This window comes from Scyliorhinus canicula, chromosome 13, assembly GCF_902713615.1.
Source record: "Scyliorhinus canicula chromosome 13, sScyCan1.1, whole genome shotgun sequence".
In the NCBI taxonomy this organism is placed as follows: domain Eukaryota; kingdom Metazoa; phylum Chordata; class Chondrichthyes; order Carcharhiniformes; family Scyliorhinidae; genus Scyliorhinus; species Scyliorhinus canicula.
Window position 1 is genome coordinate 25789177 of NC_052158.1, and position 27882 is coordinate 25817058.

General features: G+C 44.6%; 1 protein-coding gene across 1 annotated transcript in view; it reads left to right on the top strand.

The window, feature by feature from the left end:
* Positions 1–27882, top strand: part of LOC119975530 (zinc-binding protein A33-like) — a 556168-nt gene that overhangs the window by 190072 nt on the left and 338214 nt on the right. Inside the window, exons 37-39 of the mRNA XM_038815321.1 lie at positions 1083–1106; positions 17640–17654; positions 24675–24701. Coding sequence (XP_038671249.1) covers positions 1083–1106; positions 17640–17654; positions 24675–24701 — 66 coding nt within the window. The remainder of the gene's footprint in view (positions 1–1082; positions 1107–17639; positions 17655–24674; positions 24702–27882) is intronic.

Below are 27882 nucleotides of genomic sequence, written 5' to 3' on the forward strand. Positions count from 1 at the left end.
TCACACTTTTCTGCATTAAACACCATTTGCCACCTTTCAGCCTCGCTCTGCAGCTTATCTATGTCCCTCTGTAACCTGCAACATCCTTCCACACTGTCCACAACTCCACCGACTTTAGTGTCATCTGCAAATGTATTCACCCATCCTTCTACGCGCTCCTCCAGGTCATTTATAAAAATGACAAACAACAGTGGCCCCAAAACAGATCCTTGTGGTACACCACGTGTAACTGAACTCCAGGCTGAACATTTCCCATCAACCACCACCCTCTGTCTTCTTACAGCTAGCCAATTTTTGATCCAAACTACTAAATCAGCCTGTATCCCATGCCTCCGTATTTTCTGCAATAGCCTACCGTGGGGAACCTTATCAAACGCTTTACTGAAATTCATATACACCACATCAACTGCTTTACCTTCGTCCACCTGTTTGGTCACCTTTTCAAAGAACTCAATAAGGTTTGCGAGGCACGACCTACCTTTAACAAACATCGTCTACTATTACGTTAATTAAGAATATTCTATGTGTGATACATCAATATATGATTCGATGTTGATATCAGTATATTTTACAATTTGCCCTCTCGGGACCGTCATGTCATCATTATCATTATCATCATGTTTTAAAAATATTCTCTTATTTTAAGCACTGATGTAAAACACGGGATATAAAATACTGATTTTCTTTTCGAAGCAATCACTTTGTTGTAATTCGTTGTCAGTCACCTGAGTTGGCTTGAGTGTTGTGAAAATAAACGCCAACCACACTGGTTCAAATTCGGAGCCTTCTTTCTTGCCTTAGCCCAGCTGTGGATCAAACGACCTCTCTCGCTCTTTGTTTCAGAGATGTTTACCGTCCCTAATGGACTGTGATTAACTACAGTACAGACGGCCGGATATATGAATGAGCTACAACTATTCATCGTATCGAATCTGCAAACTGTTATATAGTACAAAAAAATTCCGGAGAGATATAAGACAGGATGTGGATTCATTATTGTTCGTCGTCAAACATCGCGCACAGACTCGCATGTACTCCAGCAACGGGGGCAAATAAGTCAAATGTAATACGTTATTTTACAGATCTGAAGGGGAAAATGAAGACAGGTAGGGCTAAGTTACTTTTTCTGAAATATATTCATAAGACACTTAAAATTTCACTCGCCACGTTGCGTCAAGGAATGTCGAAATTGCAATGCAGCGTCACATTGTGTATGTATGAATAAAGCGGCAATCCAGCATAAATCCCAGCACGACCTCTGAAGTAGAACTTGATGTCCACTTGCCCGTCAGATTCCATGACATTTTACACTTCTATTCACTGTCAATAATTATTGGAACAGATTAGCAGGGTAGTAACTTGTGGAGTGCAAACAGAAATGTGGTAAATATTCAGAATGTCTGGCAGAATCAATGAAGGGAGAAACAAGACTCAACTTTCTAGTCGATGATAGTCGAGTATCAGCTAATGTGCATCCCATTAACCAATCACATCTGAGATGAAAGAAAGCAAAGTCTGAATCAGAAATGTAGTAACAATTTCTAATTTGCTGTCCATTACCACGAATAAGTGGAATAAAGAAAGGGTTCGAAAGAAACAAAGATGAGAGATAGCACTACAGAAAACAATTGTTTAAAAAGTTTCCAAAACTGTAAACAATATTCATAGGATGAAAGATTGGATCTCTATGGTTCTAAAAATATCATTTCCAGTGCCAAGGGAAGTCCTGATAATAATTAAGATCTGGCACACCATTCAAAAACACTTACAATTCAGGAAATAAATATTCTGTTTTAATCGCTCGGTTGCTGGTAAAAGCCACCTACAACCCATCCACCAAACCCATCCCACAATAATCCCTCTGTCTCGAAGAGGAATATACGTCTGTCCTTCATCACTCAAGGGAATTGGTGACCCAGATGTAACTGATCGCTTGGTGGAGCCGTTGGACTCTGTCTACCGCCGAGGTGAGAACCAGAAACTTGAATTTCACGTGCTCCAGCCAGAAAATCTGGAGATTCCTATACCATCTTCGAACAGGAAAGGAAGCACTAATACCAAACCGACTATCTGTAAATGTGAATAAAGTAGCGACCCATCTTCTCCATATGGAAACGTGTCCCGGGGAAAATAGTGCGGAACAAAATGAAGAAGTGTGGACAGCTTCCGAAGGGTTTACAATTGAGACCATGCCCTGAACTATTAACTGCAGTGGATTTGGACATAGTGATACATTAAATCCAGGAGGGTACTGCTCCTGGCTCTGGAAACATTCCTCCGGATTTTCTTGAAAAGCTTTGCCTACGGGTTGGATAGCTTAATCCAAGGGTTGTCTGTGAAGGAAGACTGCCATATCCAAATTAACTCACCTGCCAAGACCATGCGAAAAGCCTCAGTTACTGTCAAGCTACCGACCAATATCTCTGATCGCTGTGCATTTCAAGAACAGAGAATGTCTCATCTTACAATGGATGGAGCCAGTGGTGGATAAAATCTTGAAAGCTGCACAAGTCGGCATTTGGTGAGGGCGATGCAAATTCAACCAAGTTCTTGCTCTAACAAGGCTCATTAATAACGGCTTTGGAAATAACTTCAAAACTAGCGCTGTATTTCGTGATCTCACTGCAGCGTACGACACATTGGACCTTGACAAAATCTCAAGGTTCTCCCTCCGTGAGTTACTGGCGGCATTAAACTATTATGCCAAGATATATTGTTCATGCTGCATATTGTTGATCAGACAAGCACCTGGAAGAAACAGTCCAACTTTTTTTGTTGGAGCAGTTGTAGCCCCCACCCTTTTCAATCTCTGCACCAATGTTCTTCCTGCAACCCAGTTTTTGGGTGTTCATCTATGCTAGCAATCCCATTTGTTCCTCTCAGACTCGGATATTTGCTTAACAAAGACAACACGAAGAAGCGATGTAGCAAAGCTGACCAACGATTATAAGACATCACCAGTTTATCCAGCAACAACATCACAGGCCTGGGTATATTCCACCTCCATGCTATCACACTGAGGACCAGGATTCGACGCCGTCCGTGTGGGGTTTGAACGTGTTTGCGTGGGTTCGACCTCCAGAAACTAAAGATGTGCATGACAGCTGGATTGCCACGGTAAATTGCTCCTTAATTATAAAACAAATAATCGGTACTGTAAATTTTAGAAGTGTATTCCACATCCACAATGCCAGTACCATGAGGAAACCCAATATCTATTTGAATGGCTAGAGACTGAATCCCGAACAACATCCCGCATGTTTTTGTTTTCCCCTGATCGAATGTTGACAGACAGAAAGCCTCTGAGCAAGACAGTAACAACGATCAAAAACAGTTAGTCTGGCTCTGTAAAACCTTAAGTATCTACTCTTGGCATCGTCTGCTCGACTGCAAAGTACTGTGCACTCGAGGTGTACAATTTATCTTACGCCAGTCTTGTCGAAACTCAATTCAGCACGAGGATATATATCATCTCAGGTACCCGCCGATCACCGCAACTGCCAAGGCTCCCAGTCCTGAGCAACATTAAGAGGGAGATTGCAACACGAAAGCTCCTGCAGCGGAAACTTGTCACAAGCAAATGCACAAGCACCTTAGGAACACATAAGCGTGCTCGCCGACCAACACGCTAGTGCGTAGGGCTAACACCACCAGGCCAAATAACGACACGAAAGGCTCTGTGGCTGTAGTAATGGAATCAACACCCCTTTCATTGAAAAAACACTTCCCCATCACAAATTCCGCAGACTAGACAACGTCATCAAACTACCACAAAATATTGCTCACCCCTCAACCATTTATGCAGTGGCCAAGGGGTTTGTGCAGCAACGCGGCACAAGTTGCCTTTGTATCATACCCGGGCTGAAGCTGTGCTGCTCCTAAATTAGCAACGATTCAAATCATTCCTGCTTTCACAGATCCTTTCCTCTTTATTTGATGACTACCCTGAATAAAATTCTGCAGAGGGATCAAATCTCTTCACTGAAGTCATTGCCTTACTTGAGAATTACTGCACACGCTATAGAAAACTGGAAACCATTTCAGATTCATCGTTTTCCATTTTGCATAACGATTCTTTTGGCGTTCAATTTATTTATTTATTTTTTATATATTTTTCACTCTCCTCCTTTTTCATATTTCTCCCACATTTCCACCAAACAATAAAAAATAATCAATAACAAATATGTCACTCCCCATATCAATTTCAACGATCCCATCCTCCCAAAAAAAACCAAACATTAGCCCGCATGTTCACAGAAACAAATGACAAAAAGGAATCAGGGATCACCCATAGTCACCATTAACACACACAGCCTCCCTCCCCCAACCCTCCCACCCACCCGCCACAGCTAATGTTCGATGTTATCCAGTTCTTAAAAGAGCGTAATGAATAATGGCCATGGTTTGTAGAACCCATCCATCCTTCCCCTCCGTTCAAACTTAACCCTCTCAAGAGTCAAGAATTCCAACAGGTCCCCCCGCCACGCAGGGCACAGGGTGGAGTGGTTGCTCTCCAACCTCTCAGGACCCCCCTCCAGGCGATCAATCAGGCGAAGACTACAACATCTGCATCTGCACCCGTTTCCAATCCTGGCTGGTCCGACACCCTGAATATGGCCTGCTGGGGGCCCGGGTCCAGTTTCACGTGCACCACTTTACAAATTATCCTAAAAAGATCCTTCCATTAATCCTCTAGCTCTGGATAGGACCAAAAACATATGAACGTGATTAGCGCCCCCCCCCCCCCCCCCACCACATGCAAGGCTCATTCACATCTTCTACTCCTTCAAAGAATCGGCTCATCCTCGCACCCGTTATGTGTGCTCTGTATACCGCTTTGAGCTGTATCAGCCCCAACCTCACGCGCGAGGTGGAGGCGTTCACTCTCCAGAGCACCTCACACCCGTACCCCTCCTCCATATCATCTCCCAACTCTTCCTGCCATTTTGCTTTGATCCCTTCCAGTGGTGCCTTCTCCACTTCCAAAATAGCTCCGTACACCGCCGACACTAACCCCTTTTCCAGTCCCCCTGTCGTCAACACCTCCTCCAGCAATGTGGAGGCCGGCTCCACCAAGAAGCTCTGTAACTCCTGTCTGGCAAAAACTCGGATCTGCATCTATCGAAACATTTCCCCCTGCTCCATCCCATACTTCGCTTCCAGCTCCTTCAATCCTGCAAACCGACCCCTTAGAAACACATCTTTTAGTGTCTTAATCACCTTCTCCTCCCATTTCCGAAAATTCCACCCCAGCTCGCTGGCTCAAATCTGTGGTTCCCTCGAATCGGCATTTCCCTTGAACCTGCCCCAAACTGAGGATTTGGCGAAACTGCCTCCAAATTCTCAATGAAGCTATTATTACCGGACTCCCTGAGTATTTCTCCGGAGGCATCGCGAGTGGTGCTGTTGCTGGTGCTTTCAATCCCGACACCCTGCACAAACACTCCTCCATTCTGACCCACTGGGAATCAACCCCTCTGACCCAGCTCCGCAGCTTCTCCTCATTCGCTGCCTAGTAGTAATACATCAGGTTTGGAAGACCCAATCCCCCTGCCTGCCTTTCCCTCTGTAGCAGCACCTCTGTAACTGTGGCCACCTTCCCTCCCCATATGAACGAAGTAATCCTTCCTGCAGTCTCTCTGAAAAAAGCCTTTGGCAGGAAAATCGGCAGGCACTGAAAAATAATCAGACACCGCGGCAACACATTCATTTTAACCGCCTGTACTCGACCCGCCAGTGAGGGAGACCATCCCACCTTGCCAGATCAGCTTTCACTCTCCCCACCAAACTAGAAGTATTGTAACTACGGAGTTACTTCCCACTTCCGGGCAACCTGCACCCCCAGGCTCCGAAGGTGAGTCACTGCCCTACGGAATGCAGCCCCCCCCCCACCTCTGCCCCCACTCCCGACCGAGACACCACAAAATACTCACTCTTGTCTAGATTTAATTTGTACCCGAGAAATACCCAAACACTCGAACCAGCTCCAATATTCCCCCCTATCGACATAATCGGTTCTGACACGGATAACAGCACGTCTTCGGCATATAAGGGCACTCGATGCTCTACCCACACCCCCCCCCCCCCTCACCTACGCCGCGCTGTTCCTTTCCATACCCCCGAACTTCTTAATGCGATGCTCAATCGCAAATGCAAACAGCAGGGGGAAATAGGACATCCGTGCCTAGTCCCACGGTGGTGAGAAAAGTTTCTCGAGCTGATGTTGTTTGTGCAGACACTCGCTCTCGGCTCCTTATATAGTAGCTTTACCCAGTTTGTCTTCCGGATGCTTCAACGTTCTTTGAAATTTTCTTGCATGGGGCAGAAAATAATTTTCTTCCTTTGAGATCCAAACGAGCCACTTAGAACGGAAAACAGAAGAATTTCAGGTGAACGATGGGTCACCATGTTTGCCCTACCCGACGACCTATTCAAGGTGGAGTCAAATCTGCTGCAACCTGGCGATCCTGGTGCCCGAGGATTTCAAATTCACTCAAATATGTTTGTTCCCTCAACGGAAACAGGGGAGCGAAATCGTGTGTACAAGTGGTGTTATAATCGGCCTAGGTTTTCTACTACCACAATTCTACCAGGAAGTGACTGGTAAAATTGTGAGGCGATGCTGAAACAAAACATAACGTATTCCTTCGAACTTCCACGTTCAGAAAATGTTGTGGTCCATCATTCAAGCTAATAGCTCAAGTGAAACTCGTTACACAATTCTGAGAACCCAGAACATGGGGTACAGATTTTTCCCATTCAGTTGTGCAATGAGTACACTTTTTGACACTAAATATGCAATGGGAATGTACAACCTGCTCACCCAAAAAACTGTCGGTGCATCAGTGCATATCTTAATACTGAGACGTATTGTCAGTAGCTGTGTTTGAGAATAAGTTAGTTACAGTAAAGGAAAACGTGTCTTTTTATATTCACTTTGACTTAACTCATGGAGCAGTTCACAACCAATGAGGTGCTTTTGAAATTCAATCACTGGTGTCGGAATAGGCGTCGCCATTTCCACAGAAACATGCAACACCGTAGTAACAACTAGAATATTGTTTTCGGGGATGTTTATTTGAGGGATAAGCATTGGCCTGGATAATAGAGGTTCATGCTCTAAAGGGGCAGCACGGTAGCATTGTGGATAGCACAATCGCTTCACAGCTCCAGGGTCCTAGGTTCGATTCCAACTTGGGTCACTGTCTGTGCGGGGTCTGCACATCCTCCCCGTGTGTGCGTGGGTTTCCTCCGGGTGCTCCGGTTTCCTCCCACAGTCGAAAGATGTGCAAGTTAGGTGGTTTGGACATGATAAATTGCCCTTAGTGTCCAAAATTGCCCTTAGTGTTGGGTGGGGTTAATGGGTTATGGGGATAGGGTGGCGGTGTTAACCTTGGGTAGGGTGCTGTTTCCAGGAGCCGGTGCAGACTCGATGGGCCGAATGCCCTCCTTCTGCACTGTAAATTCTATGAACTATGCTGTGGTCATCGTCGAAACCACGGAACGGTTTATATCCAACAGTGAAGTTATATGGAGACATACATTTGTAGCCTAGTCAAATGGTTGCATGTCGAACTACAGAGCACTGTCTCAATACCACAATGTGCCGTCCACATCCATGTGTGTGCTCAATCCTGGAGCAAAGCATGAAGCAAGGCATTTGTCATTCAGAACCGGCAGTGTTGCTGGCAGAGCCAGTGCTGGAAAAGGACAATACGAAATGAAGTTCATGCACAGGCCAGCCCTGAATAACAGATAAGGTACAAAGACCTGGAGGGTGCGGGCAAGTTCACAGTGGCAATTTGTAAAATACATATTGAGACTTATTTATGTAGTCGATGGGTGTTATAAAAGTGACATTTTACAATCTTTGTACATATATGGCATGCCTTTTCCCCCTCTAATTGCTCAATTTCCTTTCTTTATCTCTGTTTTTCTCAATTTCTTTCCAATCACCTTGGTTTTCTGCTCATGTAGTCATAGATAGAGTTTACCAACTCAACGGTAGTATCAGCTACTTTTATTCCATGCTTTAGAAAATATTCCATGAAACCTATTGCCTGTTCAAAATAAATCCCGGTACTTATGCGCAGGGATAAGGCTGATACATCACACCAAATTAGTTACCTCAATCGAAAATGGCGGGCCACTTTCGTCCATTGATGCAGAAGGAAATCAAAGAAGAATAAAATGGAATGGATTATTTCAGTCCAAAGCAACACAGAAAATGTCTACGATTTTCAATCCATGGAGGCTCATCTGTCAATTCAATAAAATCATGATTAATCTGCGACCAAACTCGATACACACGTCTTTGCCCCAAATCCCTCACTACCTTTGGTTGAAAGGGGCACCCACCTTGTCACGCTCCCTAAGGACCGGTAGCATTTCAGGAAGAACACATTTCATTCTTCTCACCTTAACGAACAAGCAACAATACAGCAGTGGGAGAGGCCTTGCCACCCGCCAAGTCTGTCCCGGTCATGATACCAAACATTGCCAAAACCCTAAGCGCTTCCTTGTGCCATATCCCTCTATACCCATCCTATTCATGTATTTGTCAAAATGTCTTTTGAACGCCGTTAATATATCTGCTTCCACAACCTCCCATGGCAACGCAGTCCAAAGATGTGCGGGTTAGGTGGATTGGCCAGGCTAAATTGCCCTTAGTGTCCTAAAAAATAATAATGTTAATGGGGGTTGTTGGGTTACTGGTGTAGGGTGGATTCGTGGGCTTGGGTAGGGTGATCATTGCTCGGCACAACATTGAGGGCCGAAGGGCCTGTTCTGTGCTGTACTGTTCTAATTCTAATTCTAATTCTAATTCCAGGCACTCACTACCCTCTGTGCTCTGTGTAAAAAGAACAGCCTCGCGCTTCTCCTCTAAACTTTGCCCCACGGACCTTAAAACTAGGCCACCTGGTGATTGACCCCTCCACCCTGGGAAAGAGTGCCTGCCCATCCATTATATCCATGCCCCTCATAACCTTATAGACCTCGATCAGCTCATCACCTCAACCTCCGTTTTTCTAATGAAAACAGTCCAAGTCTATTCAGCCGCTCCGCATAGCTAAGTCCCTGAGGAAGGAGCTGCGCTCCGAAAGCTCGTGTTTGAAACAAACCTGTTGGACTTTAACCTGGTGTTGTAAGACGTCTTACTGTGCTCACCCCAGTCCAACGCCGGCATCTCCACACCCTAAGTCCCTCCAGGCCTGGCAACATCCTGGTAAACCTCCCCTGCACCCTCTCCAAAGCTTCCATATCCTTCTAGTAGTGGCGACAGGAATTGTGGGAAATATTCCAAGTGCGGACTTATCAACGTTCTATACAACTGCAGCATGACTTGCCAGTTTTTATACTCGATGCCCGGTCCAATGAAGGGAAGCTTTCCGTATGCTTTCTTGACTAACTTTTCCACTTGTGTGGCCACCTTCAAAACTCTGTGGACCTGCATACCCAGATCTCTCTGGCTTTCTATATTTCTTAGATTTGTCCTCACATTTGTCCGGATTAAACACCATTTGCCATTTCGCTGCCCAAGTCACAAACTGATCTATGTCCTGCTGTGTCCTTTGACAATCCTGGACACTATCTGCCACTCCACGAACATAGGTGTCAAATGCAAACTCGCTGATCAGACCAGCTACATTTTCCTCCAAATCGAGACCCCAGCACAGATCCCTGTGGAACACCACAAGTCACAACATTCCATTCAGAAAAACACCCATCTACTGCTACGCTTTGCCTTCCGTGATCGAGCCAGTACTGTATCCATCCTATTACCTCACCTCTGATCCAATGTGACTTCACCTTATGTACCAGTCTACTAGGCGGCACCATGTCAAAGGTTTTTCTGAAGTCCATGTCAACAACATCCACCGCCCTCCCCTCATCGATCATCTTTGTCACCTCCTCAAAAATCCTATCAAATTAGTAAGGCACGAACCCCCCCCCCCCCCGCCCTTCCCAAAACCATATTGTCTATCGCTCATGAGTCAATTTTGTTTCCAAATGGGTTTAAATCTTGTCCTGAGAATTCTTCCAATAATTTACCTACTACTGACGTGAGGTTCACTGGCCAATAGTTTCCAGGATTATCGCTGCTGCCTTTCTGAAACAGTGGCACTACATTAGCTATTCTCCAGTCCTCTAGCATCTCACCTGTAGCCAACAAGGATGGAAAGTCGTCAGTCAAGGCCCTAGTAATTTCCTCCCTTGCATCCCTCTGTTTTGTGGGATAAATCCCATCCGGTCCTTGAGACGTATCTACCTTTCAATCTTTTAATAGGCCCAATACCTCCTCCTTTTCGATGTTAACATGATCCAGACTGTCCACACACCCTACCCAAGAACCATTTTCCACAAAGTCCCTTTGTTTGCTGAACGTTGATGCAAAGTACTCTTTTAGTACCTCGCCCGTTTCTTCTAGCTCAACACATAGATTCCTCACACTGTTCTGAAGTGGTCACCCTCTTGTGTTTTACATACAAGTAAAGAGTTTTGACATTCACCTTAATCCTACTTTCCAAGGGCTTTTCATGACCCCCTCCTAGCCCTCCTATTTTCCCGTAGCTTCCTACTTCCTTTATACTTCTCAAGGGTTTAGAGTAGGGGTGGGCAAACTTTTCCGTGCAAGGGCCACATTCAGAAATTCACAATTTTAAAGGGCCGCATAGTATATTAAGTAAAATAATTACTTCACCCGGTTATGATTCTGGGCGCCTCATATTGAACATAGAACAGTACAGCACAGAACAGGCCCTTCGGCCCTCGACGCTGTGCCGAGCAATGATCACCCTACTCAAGTCAACGTATCCACCCTATATCAGTAAGTAACCCAACAGCACCCCCCCCCCCCCATTAACCTTAAAAAAAAAATTTATTAAAAAAAAAATTTTTTTTTTTAAACAATTTTTTTTTTTTAATGACTTGGTGGGCCGCATAAAGACCTTTGGCGGGCCGCATGTGGCCCGCGGGCCGTAGTTTGCCCACCCCTGGTTTAAACTGTCCCCACCCTTCTAGGCCGTAGAGAAGCCTTCTTTTTTGACTAGGTTCACAATATCTCTCGTTATCCAAGGCTTCCTAAACTTCCCAAACTTTTCCTTCGTTCCCTCAGGAACGTGACTTTCCTGAATCCTGCTAAATTGTCGCTCGAAGACTCCCACATGTCCGTTGTTAATCTTCCACCCAACAGCCGTACCCAATCCAAATTCTTAAATTCCTGTCTAATGTTATCGTAATTGCCTTTCTCCAGTTTAGCACCTTAACGCAAGAGTTACCTGCATCCCTATCCAAACGTACATTAAAACGTACGAAATTGAGGTCACTATTCCCAACATGTTTCCCTATTGAACCCTCAACCACCTGTCCAGGCTCATTCACTACCAGACCCAGTACTACCGCTTCCCTAATTGAACAGTCTGCACATTTCATCAAGAAGCCTTCCTGGATACACCTTGCAAACTCTGCTCCATCCAAGCCCCTAGCAGAAAGTGAGCTCAGTCACAACAGGGGAAAGAAAAAATCCCCTACCATAACAATCCTGTTACATTTGCACCTATCCAAAATCTCTGCCTATCTGCTCCTCTATCGCTCGCTGGCAGTTGGTGGGCTTGTAATAATCCCCCAGGATTCTGATTTCCACTTCCAATTCCTCAGCATTACCCGGACTGGCTCATTGTATCAACCCTCCGAGGTGTCCTCCCGCAGTACGGCTATAATAGTCTCCTTAACCAGCAATGCTACTCCCCCACCCCTTTTACAACCCCCTCGATCTCTCTTGAAGCATCTGTATCCTCCAACGTGCAGCTATCAATCCTGCCCTTCCTTTAACCACGTTTCTGTGACAGCCATATTATATTTCTAAGTACTAATAAGTGCTCTTAGTTAATTTGCGTTCCCCGCTATGCTTCTGGCGTTAAAGCAAATGCAATTCAAACCACTGCATTTGAGCAGACAGGATGGTGTCGTTCTCGTATTTTTGATCTGAATTTCCCCTTCCATTATTACACCTTCTAAGCTAGCGCTCTGCTTCCAAGCCCCCTGTCATACCATTTAAATCCTCCAGAGTAACTCTACCAACCCGTACCAGACTCCCTGAATAGACGGCGGAATGTGGCGACTAGGCTTATCACAGTAACTTAATTTGAAGCCTACTTGTGATAATAAGCGATGTTCCTTTCATTTTTTCAAATCTCGCAGCCAGGATATTTGTGCTCCTCAAGTCTAGATGCAAACCGTCCTTCTTGCACAGGTGACATCTGCCCCTGAAGAGATCTCAGTGGCCCAGAAATCTGAAACAGTCTCTCCTACACCACTAGTTTAGCCACGTATTTAGCTGTACTATCTTTCTATTTCTAGCCTCACTGGCAAGTGGCACAGAGAGTCATCCTGAGATTACAACCCCAGATGTTCTGCTTTTTAGCTTATTGTGTAACTCGCTGAACTCCTTCTGCAGGACCTCATCACTCTTCTTGCTCCTGCCTATGTCGTTTGTACCTGTGTGTACTACGACCTCTGGCTCTTCGCCCTCCCCATTCAGGATGTCCCGTGTTCATTCAGAGGCATCCTTGGCCCGAGGATCAGGGAGGCAAATACCATCCTGGAGTCTCACGTCCACAGAAGCGCATATCTGTGCCCATTATTATAGAGTCCCTATAACTACCAGACTCCTGAACCTTTCCCTCTCCTGCTGAGTAGCAGATCCAGTTGTGTTGCTGGTGTTCTAGCTGCAGTTGTTTTTCCCTGGTCGGGTATTCCCTCCCAACAGTATCTAAAACGTATGCCTGTTAGCGAGAGGAAAGCCCCAGCGGATTCCTGCACCGCCTGCCTGCCCTTGAAAGCGGTTAACGGTCTGTCTGCCTGCACCTCGGTTTTGACCACGTCCCTGTAACAAATATCTATGACGCTTTCTACCACCTGCATGCTCCTAAGTGCATCCAACTGCTACTCCAACAGAACCATGCAGTCTGTGAGGAGCTGCCATTGGTTACATTTCCGGCAATCGTAGTCGACCGTAACGCGGATATCCCACATCTCACATTTCGAGCACTGCACCCACGCACTGAGTGACATTTAAGCATTAGTTAATTTTTTTTTTGCAATAATTTTTATTGAAAAAATTTTGATTTTATACAATAATGACTCACCTTAGAAAAATACCCAAAATAACAATAATATTAACAATCCTATACATTTGCCCCACCTCCATGAACAACACAGCGTTTTAACAACAACGCAGATTAACACATTGTAAAGTTACAGAATAGACACTATAATAATGAACACGCCAAAAATCGCGAGTCCCCACCCTGGTTTGACCCTGGATCCAACCACCCTCGTCACCGTCCCCGCTACCCCCTTCCAAAATTCTTCCAGTGCTGGGCATGCCCAGAAGATATGGGCGTGGTTCGCTGGACTCCCCGAACATCTGGTGCAACTGTCCTCACCCCCAAAGAACCTACTCATCCTGGTCCCGGACATATGGGCCCGGTGCAGCACCTTAAATTGGATGAGACTAACCCTCGCACATGAGGAGGAAGAGTTAACTCTCTCCAAGGCATCCTCCCAAGTCCCGTCCTCTATCTGCTCCCCGAGTTCCTCCTCCCATTTAGCCTTCAGCTCCTCCACTGACGACTTCTCCACCTCCTGCATTACCTTATAGATGTCAGACACCTTCCCCTCTCCGACCCACACCCCCGAAAGCACTCTGTCCATCGTCTCCTGCGAGGGCAGCAAAGGGAATCCCTCTACCTGTCGCCTAGCAAACGCCTTAACCTGCAGGTATCTGAACATGTTCCCTTGGGGAAGGCCAAATTTATCTTCCAGTTCCCCCAGGCCCGCGAACCTCCCGCCAATGAACAGGTCCCTCAATTTGCTGATGCCCGCCCTTTGCCGCCCCCTTAAGCATTAGTTAATTGCTTCAAAATAAATACTTAAATCTTTATTACATTAAGTTATGATTAACTATATAGTCCCTGGCGCTAGATCTTTACTGCAAAATTAAATGCTAAATACTAATGTCCACCCTCAAGTTTAATTACTCCTCTACATAGTTAAGTAATTAGCTTTAATTACATTTTGCAATGTTTTTATATCACATTTAACACAGATTCCCTACCAGCCAATCAGGTCGCAGCTTTATTGTGGCGTCACTGTTCAATTTTATTATCATCCAAAAATTGAAAACACGGCGAGATGTAGACACAATACCACTTACCTTCTCATACTGTGGTCCCGATTTCTCCCGCTCAGCTCCGCTACAGATAGGGAGGACGGACCTGCCTGAGCAGCTACTCGCAATCAGCTTTCTCCCTTGTAGTCACCTGCAGCAAGGCAAGGCCACTCCCTGGAAATTTGTGCAACAAATCAAGAGATTAAAAAATACCTTTCCCTATCTACCCCTACCCAGCTTCCAACCTAGCTTCAAATTCCCAAACTCACTCTTCGATGTGTCTCGTTCCGGATGTATCCGTTAGATCAGTGTGAGTGCTCACTGGGAATGAGTTTCAAATCGCTCTTTTAAATAGGCCTGAGATGACTCTCCCACCTGGTAACTTTAGATCAAAGCATTTATAATCAGTGCCTTCTAATTGGGCTTTAGGTGACAGACAGTTAACTGTCACTTAGTTATGTGAGTGGGTTGGGCAGCCCCTTATTAACTTGTCACACAATTACAGTGCAGAAGGGAGCCATTCGGCCCATCGAGTCTGCACCGGCTCTTGGAAAGAGCACCCTACCGAAGGTCAACACCTCCACCCTTTCCCCATAACCCAGTAACCTCACCCAACACTAAGGGCAATTTTGGACATTAAGGGCAATCTATCATGGCCAATCCACCTAACCTACACATCTTTGGACTGTGAGGAAACCGGAGCACCCGGAGCACCACGCACACACGGGGAGGATGGGAAGACTCCGCACAGACAGTGACCCAAGCCGGAATCGAACCTGGGACCCTGGAGCTGTGAAGCATTTGTTCTATACACAATGCTACCGTGCTGCCCAACTTAACCTTTACTGCACAATTTCTAGATACACTTGAAATGTTAAATGGAACAGTCTTATAAATTCAATGGATATAACCACTGTCAAACCATTTCTCGTAATCTAATAGATCCCACCCCCGACTTGCCACCATTCCAGTCATAGAACCAGTGAATATTCTCTGAGCTGCTGCAATCATATAAATACTTAAAGAAGGGCACATAAACTATATAGGCTAGTCCAAATGCGTTCTTATCAGAAGCATGGGTAACTGTAGCAAAGTAGCCCTACCATTAAACTCCTAACCTTAACAATAAACATCAAATTCAATTTCCCTTCTTAATCTATTGTGCCTGATTCATGTGCGGAATACCAGAGTCCCTCGGTGACTCAAAGTGCTGCATTCTCCTCCCATGTAAATAACATGCTAATTTTTTCGTTTTTCTGAGGGTTGGGCGAGTCCACATTTTCCCCCGTTATATTCCATCTTCCAAGTGTTTTGCAAGTCAGTTAGCTAATCTATATCCCATTGTCGGCTGCTTATGTGGGCCTCCTTGAAATTCAACATGTCAAACTCTGCTGATCGTATATTAACGTAAACTAAGCACCGCTTATTCATCCACAATTGTACATTGACCCCTAGTTGAGCAAAGACTCTTGCTTTTGGAATTTCCTCCTGTTTTCCAAATTCTTCCCTATGTTTGAAACCTGATCCAGTCGTTCAACAGTCCAAGATCTCTCTGGTTCTCGCATATTTTATCCGGCAACGGGGGTCTCCTGGCACTAATGATATACCTGTCCAACCCTCTAAATCCCCCCCCCGCCCCTCAGATGTGTTTAAAGCAGAGTTACGTAAAGCAAACGCATTGTAAATCCCCTGCTGCCCTATTCATCCTGCGCTGCACAAGACAGTGTGTCGGGGGCGGTGAAACAGTCAGGTCCCTGCCGTCACAAAGTCCCGTGTATATATTGATACACATGACAGGCCAATTAGGTGGATATTAGTTGCCTAATTCTGCTTTCGCCTCCATAAGAGGGCTCGCTTTTAACCATCGAAGTTTAAAAGGCAGAAATGAGTTGTACATGTTGGATTGGTTGTGGGCATTGTGTGTAGCGCTCGCGCCACAAGATGGTACCACTCCCGGTGTGCCTTCCTTCAAATCCCGAGCCACCACACCCTCTGCTCCACCTATGAACCTTCCCTCTGTACAAAAGTCTGTCGTGCACCCTTGGGTGCGGGTACTTTGGTCTCCTTGGGACTGACTGCGTTGCTAGCAGCGCCCTCTATTGAATTCTAGCCCTCCTGGGACATTCAGCTGCCGATCAATCTGATAGGTGTGCATTTCCTTAGGGGAGCATTTTATGTTCCTGGGGGCGGAAATATGGGCGGCACAGTAACACAGTGCTTAGCACTGTTGCTTCACAGTGCCAGGGTGGCAGGTTCTATTCCCGGTTTCGGTCACTGTCTGTGTGGAGTCTGCACATTCTCCACGTGCCTGCATGGGTTTCCTCCGGGTATTTCTTTTTCCTCCCACAAGCCCCGAACGACTGGCTTGTTCGGTGATTTGGTCATTCTGAATTCTCCCTCTGTGAACCCGAACAGGCGCCGCAGTGTGGCAACTAGGGGATTTTCACAGTAACTTCATTGCAGTGTTGATGGAAGCCTACTTGTGACAGTAACAAAAATAATATTGCTATAAGTCTCCCTCTCACCCTCAGCGTTTTAAGGCAGTGGTGAACATTTTCTACCGTGGCGACGGGGAGCAGTCGTGTACAGGGTGCGTGGCGAAGAACTCCCACATTAAATATAGCTCTTCGTTTTCCCGATGTTCCTTATGCACAACCTCTTTGCTTAATTGTTTTACCTGCCCTAACAGCTCAGTGTGTGTCCTGGTGATTAATTAATCTTGCTGATATCGTGCCTTGTGACCTTTGACCCCGTTGGAGGGGCTGTTTTAATGTAAGTGGTTCCATCTTTGGTGCTGCTGTAAAATGAGTGACATCGAATTTCCAACCTATAACTGCTCGTCCTATGTTATCTTGCAGTGAATTTCATTGAAACGGCAACCGCGGAATTCAAACTATTGTCCAGTTTTTAAAATATGCCTGACGTACGTTTCGGAAGATGTAAATTATTTGCTCCTCCGGATCCCAGATGGTCCTCAGAAATGCTCCTCCGAAAACAGATCTTATTTCAAACAAAATCTCAGACTACAACCATCCTTTCTTACCCGTGTATTTTGAATAATTTTCCGGAATCAAATATGGTGAGACTATCGCCACCCTTTTCCTCCCCAAAGACAGGCACACAGCTTTCCCATTAAATAGGCTGTTCCAGTCTGAACACACCGTGGAACACTACTGCCTCATAGCTCCAGGATTCCGGTTCAATTCCAGCCTTGGGTCGTTGGCTGTGTGGAGTTCGTACGTTCTCCCTGTATCCGCGTGAGTTCCCTACGGGTGTTCCGCTTTCCTCCCACAGTCCAAAGACGAGAGGGTTAGGTTTATTGACCCTGAGTGCCGAGAATGTGCCAACTCCTTGGGTTTCCCTTTCGAACTTACAGTCTGGACTGACAATTCGATCAAAGTGTGATGTACATGCAGTGAATACATCAGCAATTGCTCGATCTGCTTTTCATTGTTTGTTTTATTAGGAGCGAAAAGTGATGGTGAGCCACGCACTGGAATTTCTGATTCTGAATTCATCGAGCTTCGTCAGTAACAGAAGAATCACATTTGGTCATGAATTAACGCATATGTAGAAATGCCTGGTGTCAGTGATCATTTCAATTAAGCAAATCCAGTATAGATGTTGAGTAATTTTCAGTGACTGAAAATCAGGTGGTTCAAGTATGGGGGAATTCACATTTATTTAACATATTTAGTAAAATGATAACCCCATTATCTGCACTATTATGAAAACAGTTCAAGAACAAAACAACGAAGAATGTAAATAGCAAACGTTGTATATATTCAGCGGATCAGACCGCATAGGTAGGGTGAGAAAATCTAACGCCCTTACCGATACATTATAAAAGGAAGCAGTTAGAAATCAAATAGCTATTGAGAAAATTAAGAGAGCAGATGGAAAGAGGATCAAAATGTGAGATTTGTGATAGGGTGGTGGGAAGTAGGGATTACATGACAAAGATTACCTGGAGTAAAGTCAAAGGGATGGGTAAAGAACCAAAACAATATTCATCTGGAGGAACTGTGAATGGGTAAAGAGTTCTTATCGGAACACAAAGCAAGTAACAAAACAGCAACGAAGAGAAAATAAGTAAGAGGAAAAGAATAGAATGAGGAAGGCGTTGGCAACCTAAAATTATTGAACTCAATATTGAACCTGGAACACAATCAAATGCTTACTTGTAAGATGACTCTGTGTCACAGATTGCTTGATCTTCAACAGACTGTCGCAGTGGACCTACTGCAGAAGGGTCGGTATGGCAGTAAGGTGGAGATATAATGGGAGCGTGCAAGAAAAATATTGCAAATGTCATGGGAGATTTTAATTCTTATATTGATTGATGGAATCAAATTGGCGAAGCAGAGAGTCTGAAGGATGGGCTGCTGGAGTCGTGGTTGGGAGCTTATCCCAGAACAATACATTCCGGTAGCAGATCGGGAGCTGGGTTTTTTAGATCTGACAATTTCTCATGAGACACGAATAATAAATGACACCATAGCAATGCATCCCATCCCCCTCCCTATAAGATTTGCCATGACATGATAGTTTGAGGTTGAACATGGTGAGTCTGAATATAGAGCATTCAGCTAAAATAAAGGCACTTGCAATGTTGTAAAGACAGGCTTTGGCGAACGTGTAATAGAAAATAAATTGAAGAATTAGACATGAAGAAATGGAAGTATATATTTAAGGAGATCCACCATACCTCTCAACAAGGTCATGTTCCATTGAGTGAGAAAGGTTGTACGAGAAGGATGGATTCCATATGGCAAGCTAAGACATAGAAGAATGATACCAAATTTAAAGAATAGATGTAGAACATTGCAACGATGGTATTGCAATCCTGAGTGCTGAGAAGATTAGGGAAAATAACAAAGGATTAAACCAAAATAAGAAAGATAAATACATTGTTAAATGGGAGAAAACGTGCTGAAATATAAAAGCAGAAGTACAAACTTTTCTTGGAATATATAAAGCCAATAAATGGTAAACGGGATAGTTGGCCACTAAGGGCTTAGACTGGGAATCTCTTAATGGCAAGAAAGGCACAAAGGTTTTGAAAAAGTATCTTACATCTGCCTTCATAGTATAGGACTGAAAATAAAACCCATGGTATATAATCAATAAAGAAAAGGGGGACAGGAACGTAAAACAATCACGAACACTAGACATGAGTACCAGCGAAACCAATAAGACAGATCCTGACCTGGTGGCCTGCATTCGTGCATCATGAAATATGTGGTTGCAGAAAATGTATTTCAAGTCACATTTTAAGCTTATCTGCATTTTAAAATACTCCCAAAGGATACGAAAAGCGCTAATGTATCACTTTTGTTCAAAGAAGCAGGGAAATAGAAAGCAGCGGCATGGTGGCAAAGTAGTGAGCATTGCGACCTCACAGCGCCAGGGACGCGGATGCAGGGCATTATGTGGAGTTTGCAGATAGTCTCCGTGACTGGCGGGTTTCCTCCGGTGCTTCAGTTTCTTCCAGGAATTCAAAGACCTGTAGATTAGGTTGATGGGCCGTGCTAAACTGTCCCTTGGTGTGCAAGAAGGTAAGTTGGTGTTTCGGGGAAAGGGTGGAGTATAGGCAGAGATAAAGTACTCCTTCGGAGCATCGGTGCAGACATTGGATGGAATGGACTCCTTCTGCACTGTTGGGATGCTATGGTTTTCATGACAGCCGAGTAACCTAACATCACTCATTTAGAAAATACAAGAATCCATGATGGATTAAGTAGCAGCAGAATATATAGAAGATCGAAATATAATCAAATGGAGTCAGCATGGGTTTGTGAGAGAAAATTGGGGAAATTGTGTTTAATTTCAGGTATTAAAAAACTGGATAAAGGGGAAGCAGTCGGTGTAGAGTAGTTATAATTCCAAAGTACATTGAATAAGTTGCCACATAAAAGATTACTGTAACATTTCATGTTGTTGAGGGTGATATATTATCAATGTTAATGCATTGGTTAACTAATTGTAATGATGTGGAGATGCCTTCGCTGGTCTGGGGTGAGCACAGTAACAAGTCTTACAACACGAGGGTAAATCCAACGGGTTTGTTTCGAATCACTAGCTTTCGGAGCACTGCTCCTTCCTCAGGCGAATAAAGAGGTAGGTAGTTTCCAGAAACACATATATAGACAAAGTCAAAAATACAAGACGGTATTTTGAATACGAGTCTTTGCAGATAATTAAGTCTTTACAGATCCTGATAGAGCAGGTTAAAGATGTGTGAATTGTCTCAAGCCAGGACAGTTGGTAGGATTTCGCAAGCCCAGGCCAGATGGTGCGGGGTTGTGAATAAAATACGACATGAATCCAAGGACCCGGTTCAGGCCATACTCGTGTATGCGGAGTTTCTGCTCAGCGATTCTGCATTGTCACGTCCTGAAGGCCGCCTTGGAGAACGCTTACCCGAAGATCAGAGGCTGCATGCCCTTGACTGCTGAAGTGTTCCACGACTGGAAGGGAACATTCCTGCTTGACGATTTTTGCACAACATTCGTTCATCCATTGTCGTAGTGTCTGCATGGTCTCGCCAATATACCACGCTTCAGGACATCGTTTTCTGCAGCATATGAGGTAGACAGCGTCGGCCGAGTCGCACGAATATGTACCACGTACCCGCTGGGTAGTGTTCTCGCTGGTAATGGTGGTACCCATGTCGATGACCTGACACATCTTGCAGAGATTGCCATGGCAGTGTTGTGTGGTGTCGTGGTCGCTATTCTGAAGGCTGGGGAGTTTGCTGCTATTAATGGTTTGTTTGAGGTTGCGCGGTTGTTTGAAGGCAAGTAGTGGCAAGTTCGCAGACATCAACACGTCATTGATGAAGGCGAACATCTTGCCAAGGCCATCCCCACACCCACACTACTTGCTTTCAAACAACCGCACAACCTCAAACAAACCATTGTTTGCAGCAAACTACACAGTCTTCAGAACAGTGACAACGACGCCACACAACACTGCCATGGCAATCTCCGCATGACATGCCAGATTATCGACAGGGGTACCACCAGTACACGTAAGAAACAGGCACGTGGTACATACTCGTGTGACTCGGCCAATGTTGTCTACCTCATACGTTGCAGGGAAGGATGTCCCGAAGCATCGTACATTGGCGACACCATGCAGGCTTGCGACAACGGACGAACGGACATCGTGCAACAATCGCCAGGCAGAAATGCTCCCTTCCAGTCAGGGAACACTTCAGCAGTCAAGGGCATTCAGCCTCTGATGTTCAGGTAATTGTTGGTCAAGGCGGCCTTCAGGAAACACAACGCAGAATCCCCGATCATAAACTTATTGCCAAGTTCTGCACACATGAGTACAGCCTCAACCGGGACCTTGGACTCATGTCGCATTACATTCCGCCGCCCCCCCCTCCCCCCACCATCTTACCTGGGCTTGTGAAATCCTACCAACTGTCCTGGCTTGAGACAATTCACAACTCTTTAACCTGCTCCATCTGCACCTGTAAAGGCTTAATTGCCGGCAAACACTCGCATTCAAAGAATAGTCTTGCATTTTTGACTTTGCCTGTATATATGTTCCTGGATTCTACCTCTTCGTTCACCTGAGGAAGGAGCAATGCTCTGAACCCAGTGCTTCGAAACAAACCTGTTGGACTTTAACCTGGTGTTGTAAGACTTCACACTGTAACTAATTGCATGCAGTGAGCCATGATAAATGTAAACTTAAAAGCAAATTACAGCGGGTGCTGGAATCAGAAACAACATAAAATATTTGGCAATCGTAGCAGGGCTGACAGCATCTGTGGAGAGAGGGCGAATTAGCGTTTCGAGCCTGGATGACTCTTTGTCAAAGCAATGAATGCGATATTTACAGGCCGGAAAACCCTAACAATTGTACCTAAGGATAAGCGCTTGGGTCATGTGTATTTCCACATGTGTGAATTAATTTCATAAAGGAACTGATTATATCATAGGCAGATTTTCTGATGAAACCGTTATAGACCATAAGGAAATTGTCTGTGGGCTACAATTAGTATGGAAAGGGATATATATAGGTTAAGTGAGCGGAAACATGGCAGATGGAGTCAAAGGCAGATAAATGAAGTTTCCGCTTTGGTAATAAGAAAAGAAAAACAGCATATGAGATTAATCGAAGAAGTTCAGAGAAATCTGGGTGCCCCGGTGCATGTATGAAAAGGAGCAAGCATTCAGGCGGCAACTGGAAAGTTGAAATTAATTCTAAGGGGAATTGTTTATGAAACTATGGAAGCCTTTCGACAACAATTCAGGGTATTGGTCAGACTGCATCCAGGGCACTGTGCACAATTTGATCTCCCTACATAAGCAAAGATATAGCGACAATGAACGCAGTTCACGGGATATCCATTAAATTGATTTCGAGTATGAAGGGGTGCCTTATTAGGAGGGGCGGCATATTTGTATTGGAGATCAGAAGAATGAGAAGTAACCTTCGTAAAACGTTTAAAATATTGAGTGGGCTTCGTAGGATCAATTCTGAAAGGATGTTACCCCTCTCGGTGGTCTAAAACGTCTGGGACATTCCATTCATGATGAATGTGAGGAGGAAATTTTGCAATTATCTTCCACGTAGAGAAATTTAATCTGAGTCAATATACTCAATGCTGAGGTGTAAATATTTTTGATCCAGAATGTGTGAATAGTTATTGGTGGAATTGGGGTTGAGCCAGTTGGAGCTAAGCACGCAATCAGAGAATCCGTTACGTTATTGAATGCTTCAGCAAGCTCCAATAACCAATGGCCGAGATGTACTCCTGTTTCATATGGCTTTATGGTCTTAGAAAAAATACAGGCGACCAGCAGCTCAGAATGATGGATGCAGATAAAACAAAGGTGTCTTGCCAATGCGATCAGAAAATTTGCAATGGGCCTGCCAATGTCAGAGGGACAAGGCCAAAGCGACAAATGTTCTGTATGATATTGAAGTAAATGCAAGCAAATCACTGTTTCAATTAAGAGAAGTGTCTCGGACGTGAATGGTGAAAGGAGGGGAGGTAAAGGAGATTTGTCCCTCAGACGTCTGAGTTGACAAATGCTGTTCAAACGGAAGTGGCTGAGAGGCTGTCCCTTTGGAATTGTGCTATGGAAAGGGAAGGGAAGTTGTGCCAGCTTGTGCCTTCACACTGAATGCGCCGGCTGAATGGTCGAAGATGATGACAAGTTCAACCCAATCGATGATTCTGAGAGGAAGAGGAAAGAGTCAGAGTAGAAGAGCTGGTATGAGATATCCATTTTCTAGGTGCATGCTAATCACAGTAGAACGCAACATCCATAATGCCAAAATGAAGACATGTCGAAAGCAGCAGTGCAGAACGTTGCATTGCCCCATCCTGAACACTTTCTAGTTTTAATTAAAATACTTGCGCTCTGTTATGTTTTCCCATTTCATTTTCTCGTGGGAAATTTTGTGATTGTGAATTATGTCGATTGCTGCCAAGCAAGAAATTTCAATCTGTTGAATCAGTGGTCTAACGTAATATTTTATATTTTGAAGCGTCTAGATTCTGCTTATTTTTACATGGTGACTATTTAAAATGCAATTTAACCGGACTACAGTAAATATAGCAATGGGTCATTAATTGTGATGGAACGTAGCAGCATGTTTTTGTTTATATGTCATTGGTCTAATGGGCACAAAGTGAATGAGAGGCCACAAAAACGTGTGATAGCGCATATTCAATAAACAGGAAGACATTAAGAGGTTTTGCTGCAGTGAGCGGGCTTGGAGGGCAGGTGGACAAAGTGGTCCAAAAAGCAGATGGAAGACATTCCTTTATTGGGCGAGTTATTTAAATCAAAATCATGGATCTGGTTTGGGATTATATAAAACGCTGGTTCGGCCACAGCTGGGGTTTGTGTACATTTCCAGTCCCCACATTAAAGGAACGACCTAATTGCTCTGGAGAGAATGCAAAAGATATTTGAAATAATGTTGCTAAGGCGTACAAATTGCAGCTGGGGGAAGAGCTTGGTTCGGTTATGTTTTCTTTCCTTAGAGGTTAGGGGTGACCTAATTGAGGTGTACAGAATTATAAGAAGGCTAGACAGGATAGACAGAAAAGACATATTTCCCCTAACTAAGAGGTCAATTACCGGGACATAGATTTACGTCGATTGGTAACTTTTTAGAGAAGGCATGATGAAAATCTTTTTCACGAGAGGGCGATGGCCGGCTGGAATCCAATCCCCAAGTTGGTGCATGAAGCCAAAACGCGGAACTTGTTTAAAAGTTACATGGACCTGTATCTGACATGCCATAAATTGCAATATTTCTGAACAGGTGCTGGAAAATTTAATTAAAAGGAGTGACTCGCATTTTTTTACTTTTTGGTTTGCCAAGGCACGATGGGCTGAATGATTTATTTCTTCACCGAAACGTTGCTATAGTTCTGTGGTTCTTTGTGGTCTTACTGTGATATTTCAGAAACGTTTTTCCGTTGATTTTCACATGATTTCTAATAACTTGTATTTCTTTTAAGAATGCAAGAAAATACTGCAAAGAACCAGTAAGTCACACAGGAGTTTGCAAATTTTACTTTTAGTGTATTTGACTTCATGAATTTTGTAATATGAATTAAATCATCTTGATCAGATACAATGGTTCCCAATCAGAAGATGTTTTTAATTTATTATTTGACTTAAAGTACTGTTCCAAACTTCGATGTACCTCAGTAGCACAAGTGGATAGCACTGTGGCATCGCAGCGTCAGGGTCCCAGGTTTGATTCCCCGCTGGACCACCGTCTGTGCGGAGACTGCACGTTCTCCCACTGTGTGCGTGGGTTTCCTCCGGATGCTCCGGTTTCCTCCCACAGTCGAAAGAGGTGCAGGTTAGGTGGATAACCCATGATAAATTGCCCTTAGTGTCCAAAAGGTTTGATCGGATTATTGGGTTACGGGATAGGGTGGAAGTGAGGGCTGAAATGGGTCGGTGCAGACTCGATGGGCCGAATGGCCTCCTTCTGCACTCTGTGTTCTATGTTCTATGTAAATATGAATAAATTCATGTTTATATATTGTGTTTCCACTGAAACATTCTTCGAATATATCAGAACAATCCATTACTACTTATTGCCCAAATGATCTCTCCATTTACCGCCATGCATGTCTATAACGATACATCTCAAACCTTGCTATCGTGCCTGCCTCCAACACTTCCACAGGCAACACGTTCGAGGCCCTCACCAGCCTCTGCGTGAAAAAACATTCCCGCATATTACCCCAAAACCTTCCGCGTCTCACCTTGAACCTGTATCCACTTGTAATTGAGTTTTCCACCCTGGGAAAAGATTTCTGATAATTCACCCTGACCATACCGCCTGAAATTTTGTAGCCCTCAATCAGGTTTCCCTTATAAAATAGACTGAACCCTAGTTGGAGCCACAATATAGTGTTCGAGGAAACGACCCCGAATACAGAATATGAGTATTTCCTCATGGCGACATCTGCCAATATTATTTTCCCAATTCACATTAAGATAAAAGGCACCCAGGATTAATATAATTTTTTGATATGCCCTCATTATTTCCCGAATGTATTCTCCGTCCTACAGTATAGCAGCTGTTAGGAGGTGTAAACATGAGGGCAGCACGGTAGCATGGTGGTTAGCATAAATGCTTCACAGCTCCAGGGTCCCAGGTTCGGTTCCCGGCTGGGTCACTGTCTGTGCGGAGTCTGCACGTCCTCCCCGTGGGTGCGTGGGTTTCCTCCGGGTGCTCCGGTTTCCTCCCACAGTCCAAAGATGTGCGGGTTAGGTGGATTGGCAATGCTAAATTGCCCGTAGTGTCCTAAAAGTAAGGTTAAGGGGGGGGGGGGGGTTGTTGGGTAACGGGTATAGGGTGGATACGTGGGTTTGAGTAGGGTGATCATTGCTCAGCATAACATCGAGGGCCGAAGGGCCTGTTCTGTGCTGTACTGTTCTATGTTCTATGACCACCCGCCAAGTTCTTCTTGATATTTCTTACTTCCACCAATACGGCTCCTAAATCTTCCGGTCCAAGATCATTTCTTGCTATCGCACATATACCATCGCATCCCAATACTGTAACCAGACTTTATATCCTGCCTGACTTAATGAAAAGTCCCATGCATTTTCTGTTCCTAGCTTTGATTTATCTGTACTCACGTCTCTGATAGGGTTATACAATCTCACCCATTAACCTGAATATGTACCGTTCACTCATTTATTTTTCGCCGAAAACTAGACGAATTTAAGAAAATGGACATTATTTTGCATTTTTAATCAACTTTGTCCACTTTGGCCCTAATTGCCACTTATTTTACGGTTGTAAACACCGTCCCTTGCCGGAACCTTCTGGGTACCATTACCTAAATAGCTGGTTGCCAATGCTGCCATATGTTATTGCTTTTTAAGGCAATGTATCCACTTTCATGTGTTCACTCTCATATTTTCATGAGTTCCCTGAAATTCCCTGAGTGTGCCATGGTTAATTAGCTCATCCTTCCAGCAACCTGCTGTCCTATCGAAACAAGCTGAGAGAACCCAGACTGGTACTCCTGCAGTTGCTCTTTGTGTCCTCTTACTTGCATCAGCTGCAGATCAATGCCATCCTTGACCACTTTCCAATTCAAAAGACTGGAGCCTATTGGACATGATCTCCTCCTGAAACAAAGCTTCCAGGCAACTGTCTCCCTCGTTCGTGTGTCACAGTGCATGCAGTTCGGCCTCCAGGTAACTGACTCTGAACCGAAGTTATTCAGGCCGAAAGCACTTACTACAGGAGTGTTTGACCTGGTTCACGATGTTTTCCAGATGCTCCCATATTCTGCAGCCTTGATAAGTCGCCTGATAATAATTAATTTCAAGGAAACTTGTAGATCGGCAACTACTAGGGATCAGGTGTCACGAATATTCTCTGTAGCGCCCACTATAGGCATAATGTCTATTCGATTGTGCAGTTGTCTTCCTGGTCTTTTTGGTTGCAAGTGGCAACAAATAGGCTTCAAATATAATGCTTGGTTGGAGACGCACAAAACGACAAAGTCATGCTTAATCTATCATTGTGACAGAGGGTTGCTTACCCAAAATGAGCATTGGAAGAGATATGGAAAACCCCAGGACTTGGAATTTATAGTACTCTGGGCGAAAAATAGAAGAGAATGAGAAGGAAGAAGCAGAATGGCATCCAAAATAAAGCTCATGTCACACTATTCTATCGTTGCATTCTGGCGGCACGATGGCACAGTAGTTAGCACTGCTGCCACAGCACGCCAGGAACCCAAATTCGGACGTCCTTTAAGACTGTCTGTGTGGAGTGTGCACATTCTTACCGCCTCTGCGTGGGTTTCCTCAGGGTGCTCCGGTTTCCTCCTGCAACCCAAAGATGTGCGAGTTAGGTGGATTGGCCATTATCAATGCCCCATAGTTTCCAGGAACGTGCAGGTGCAGGTTGATGGGGATACGGCAAGATGGAGAGGGGCCATGGACATAGGTAAAGTGCTATTTCGAAGAGTCTGTGCAGACTCTATGGCCGAATCGATCCCTTCTGCATTGCATTGTAACTCCATGATGCTGTAATTCTAATTGCATTAAGGTAAGAGCAAAGTGGAGTTGAGTATTATCATGTCGATCAGTCATGGTCTCATTAAATAGCGAAGCAGCCACGATGGGCTGAATGCCTTACTTCTGCTACAAGTCTCGTGGTGTAGATCCTAAATGTAGATCAGG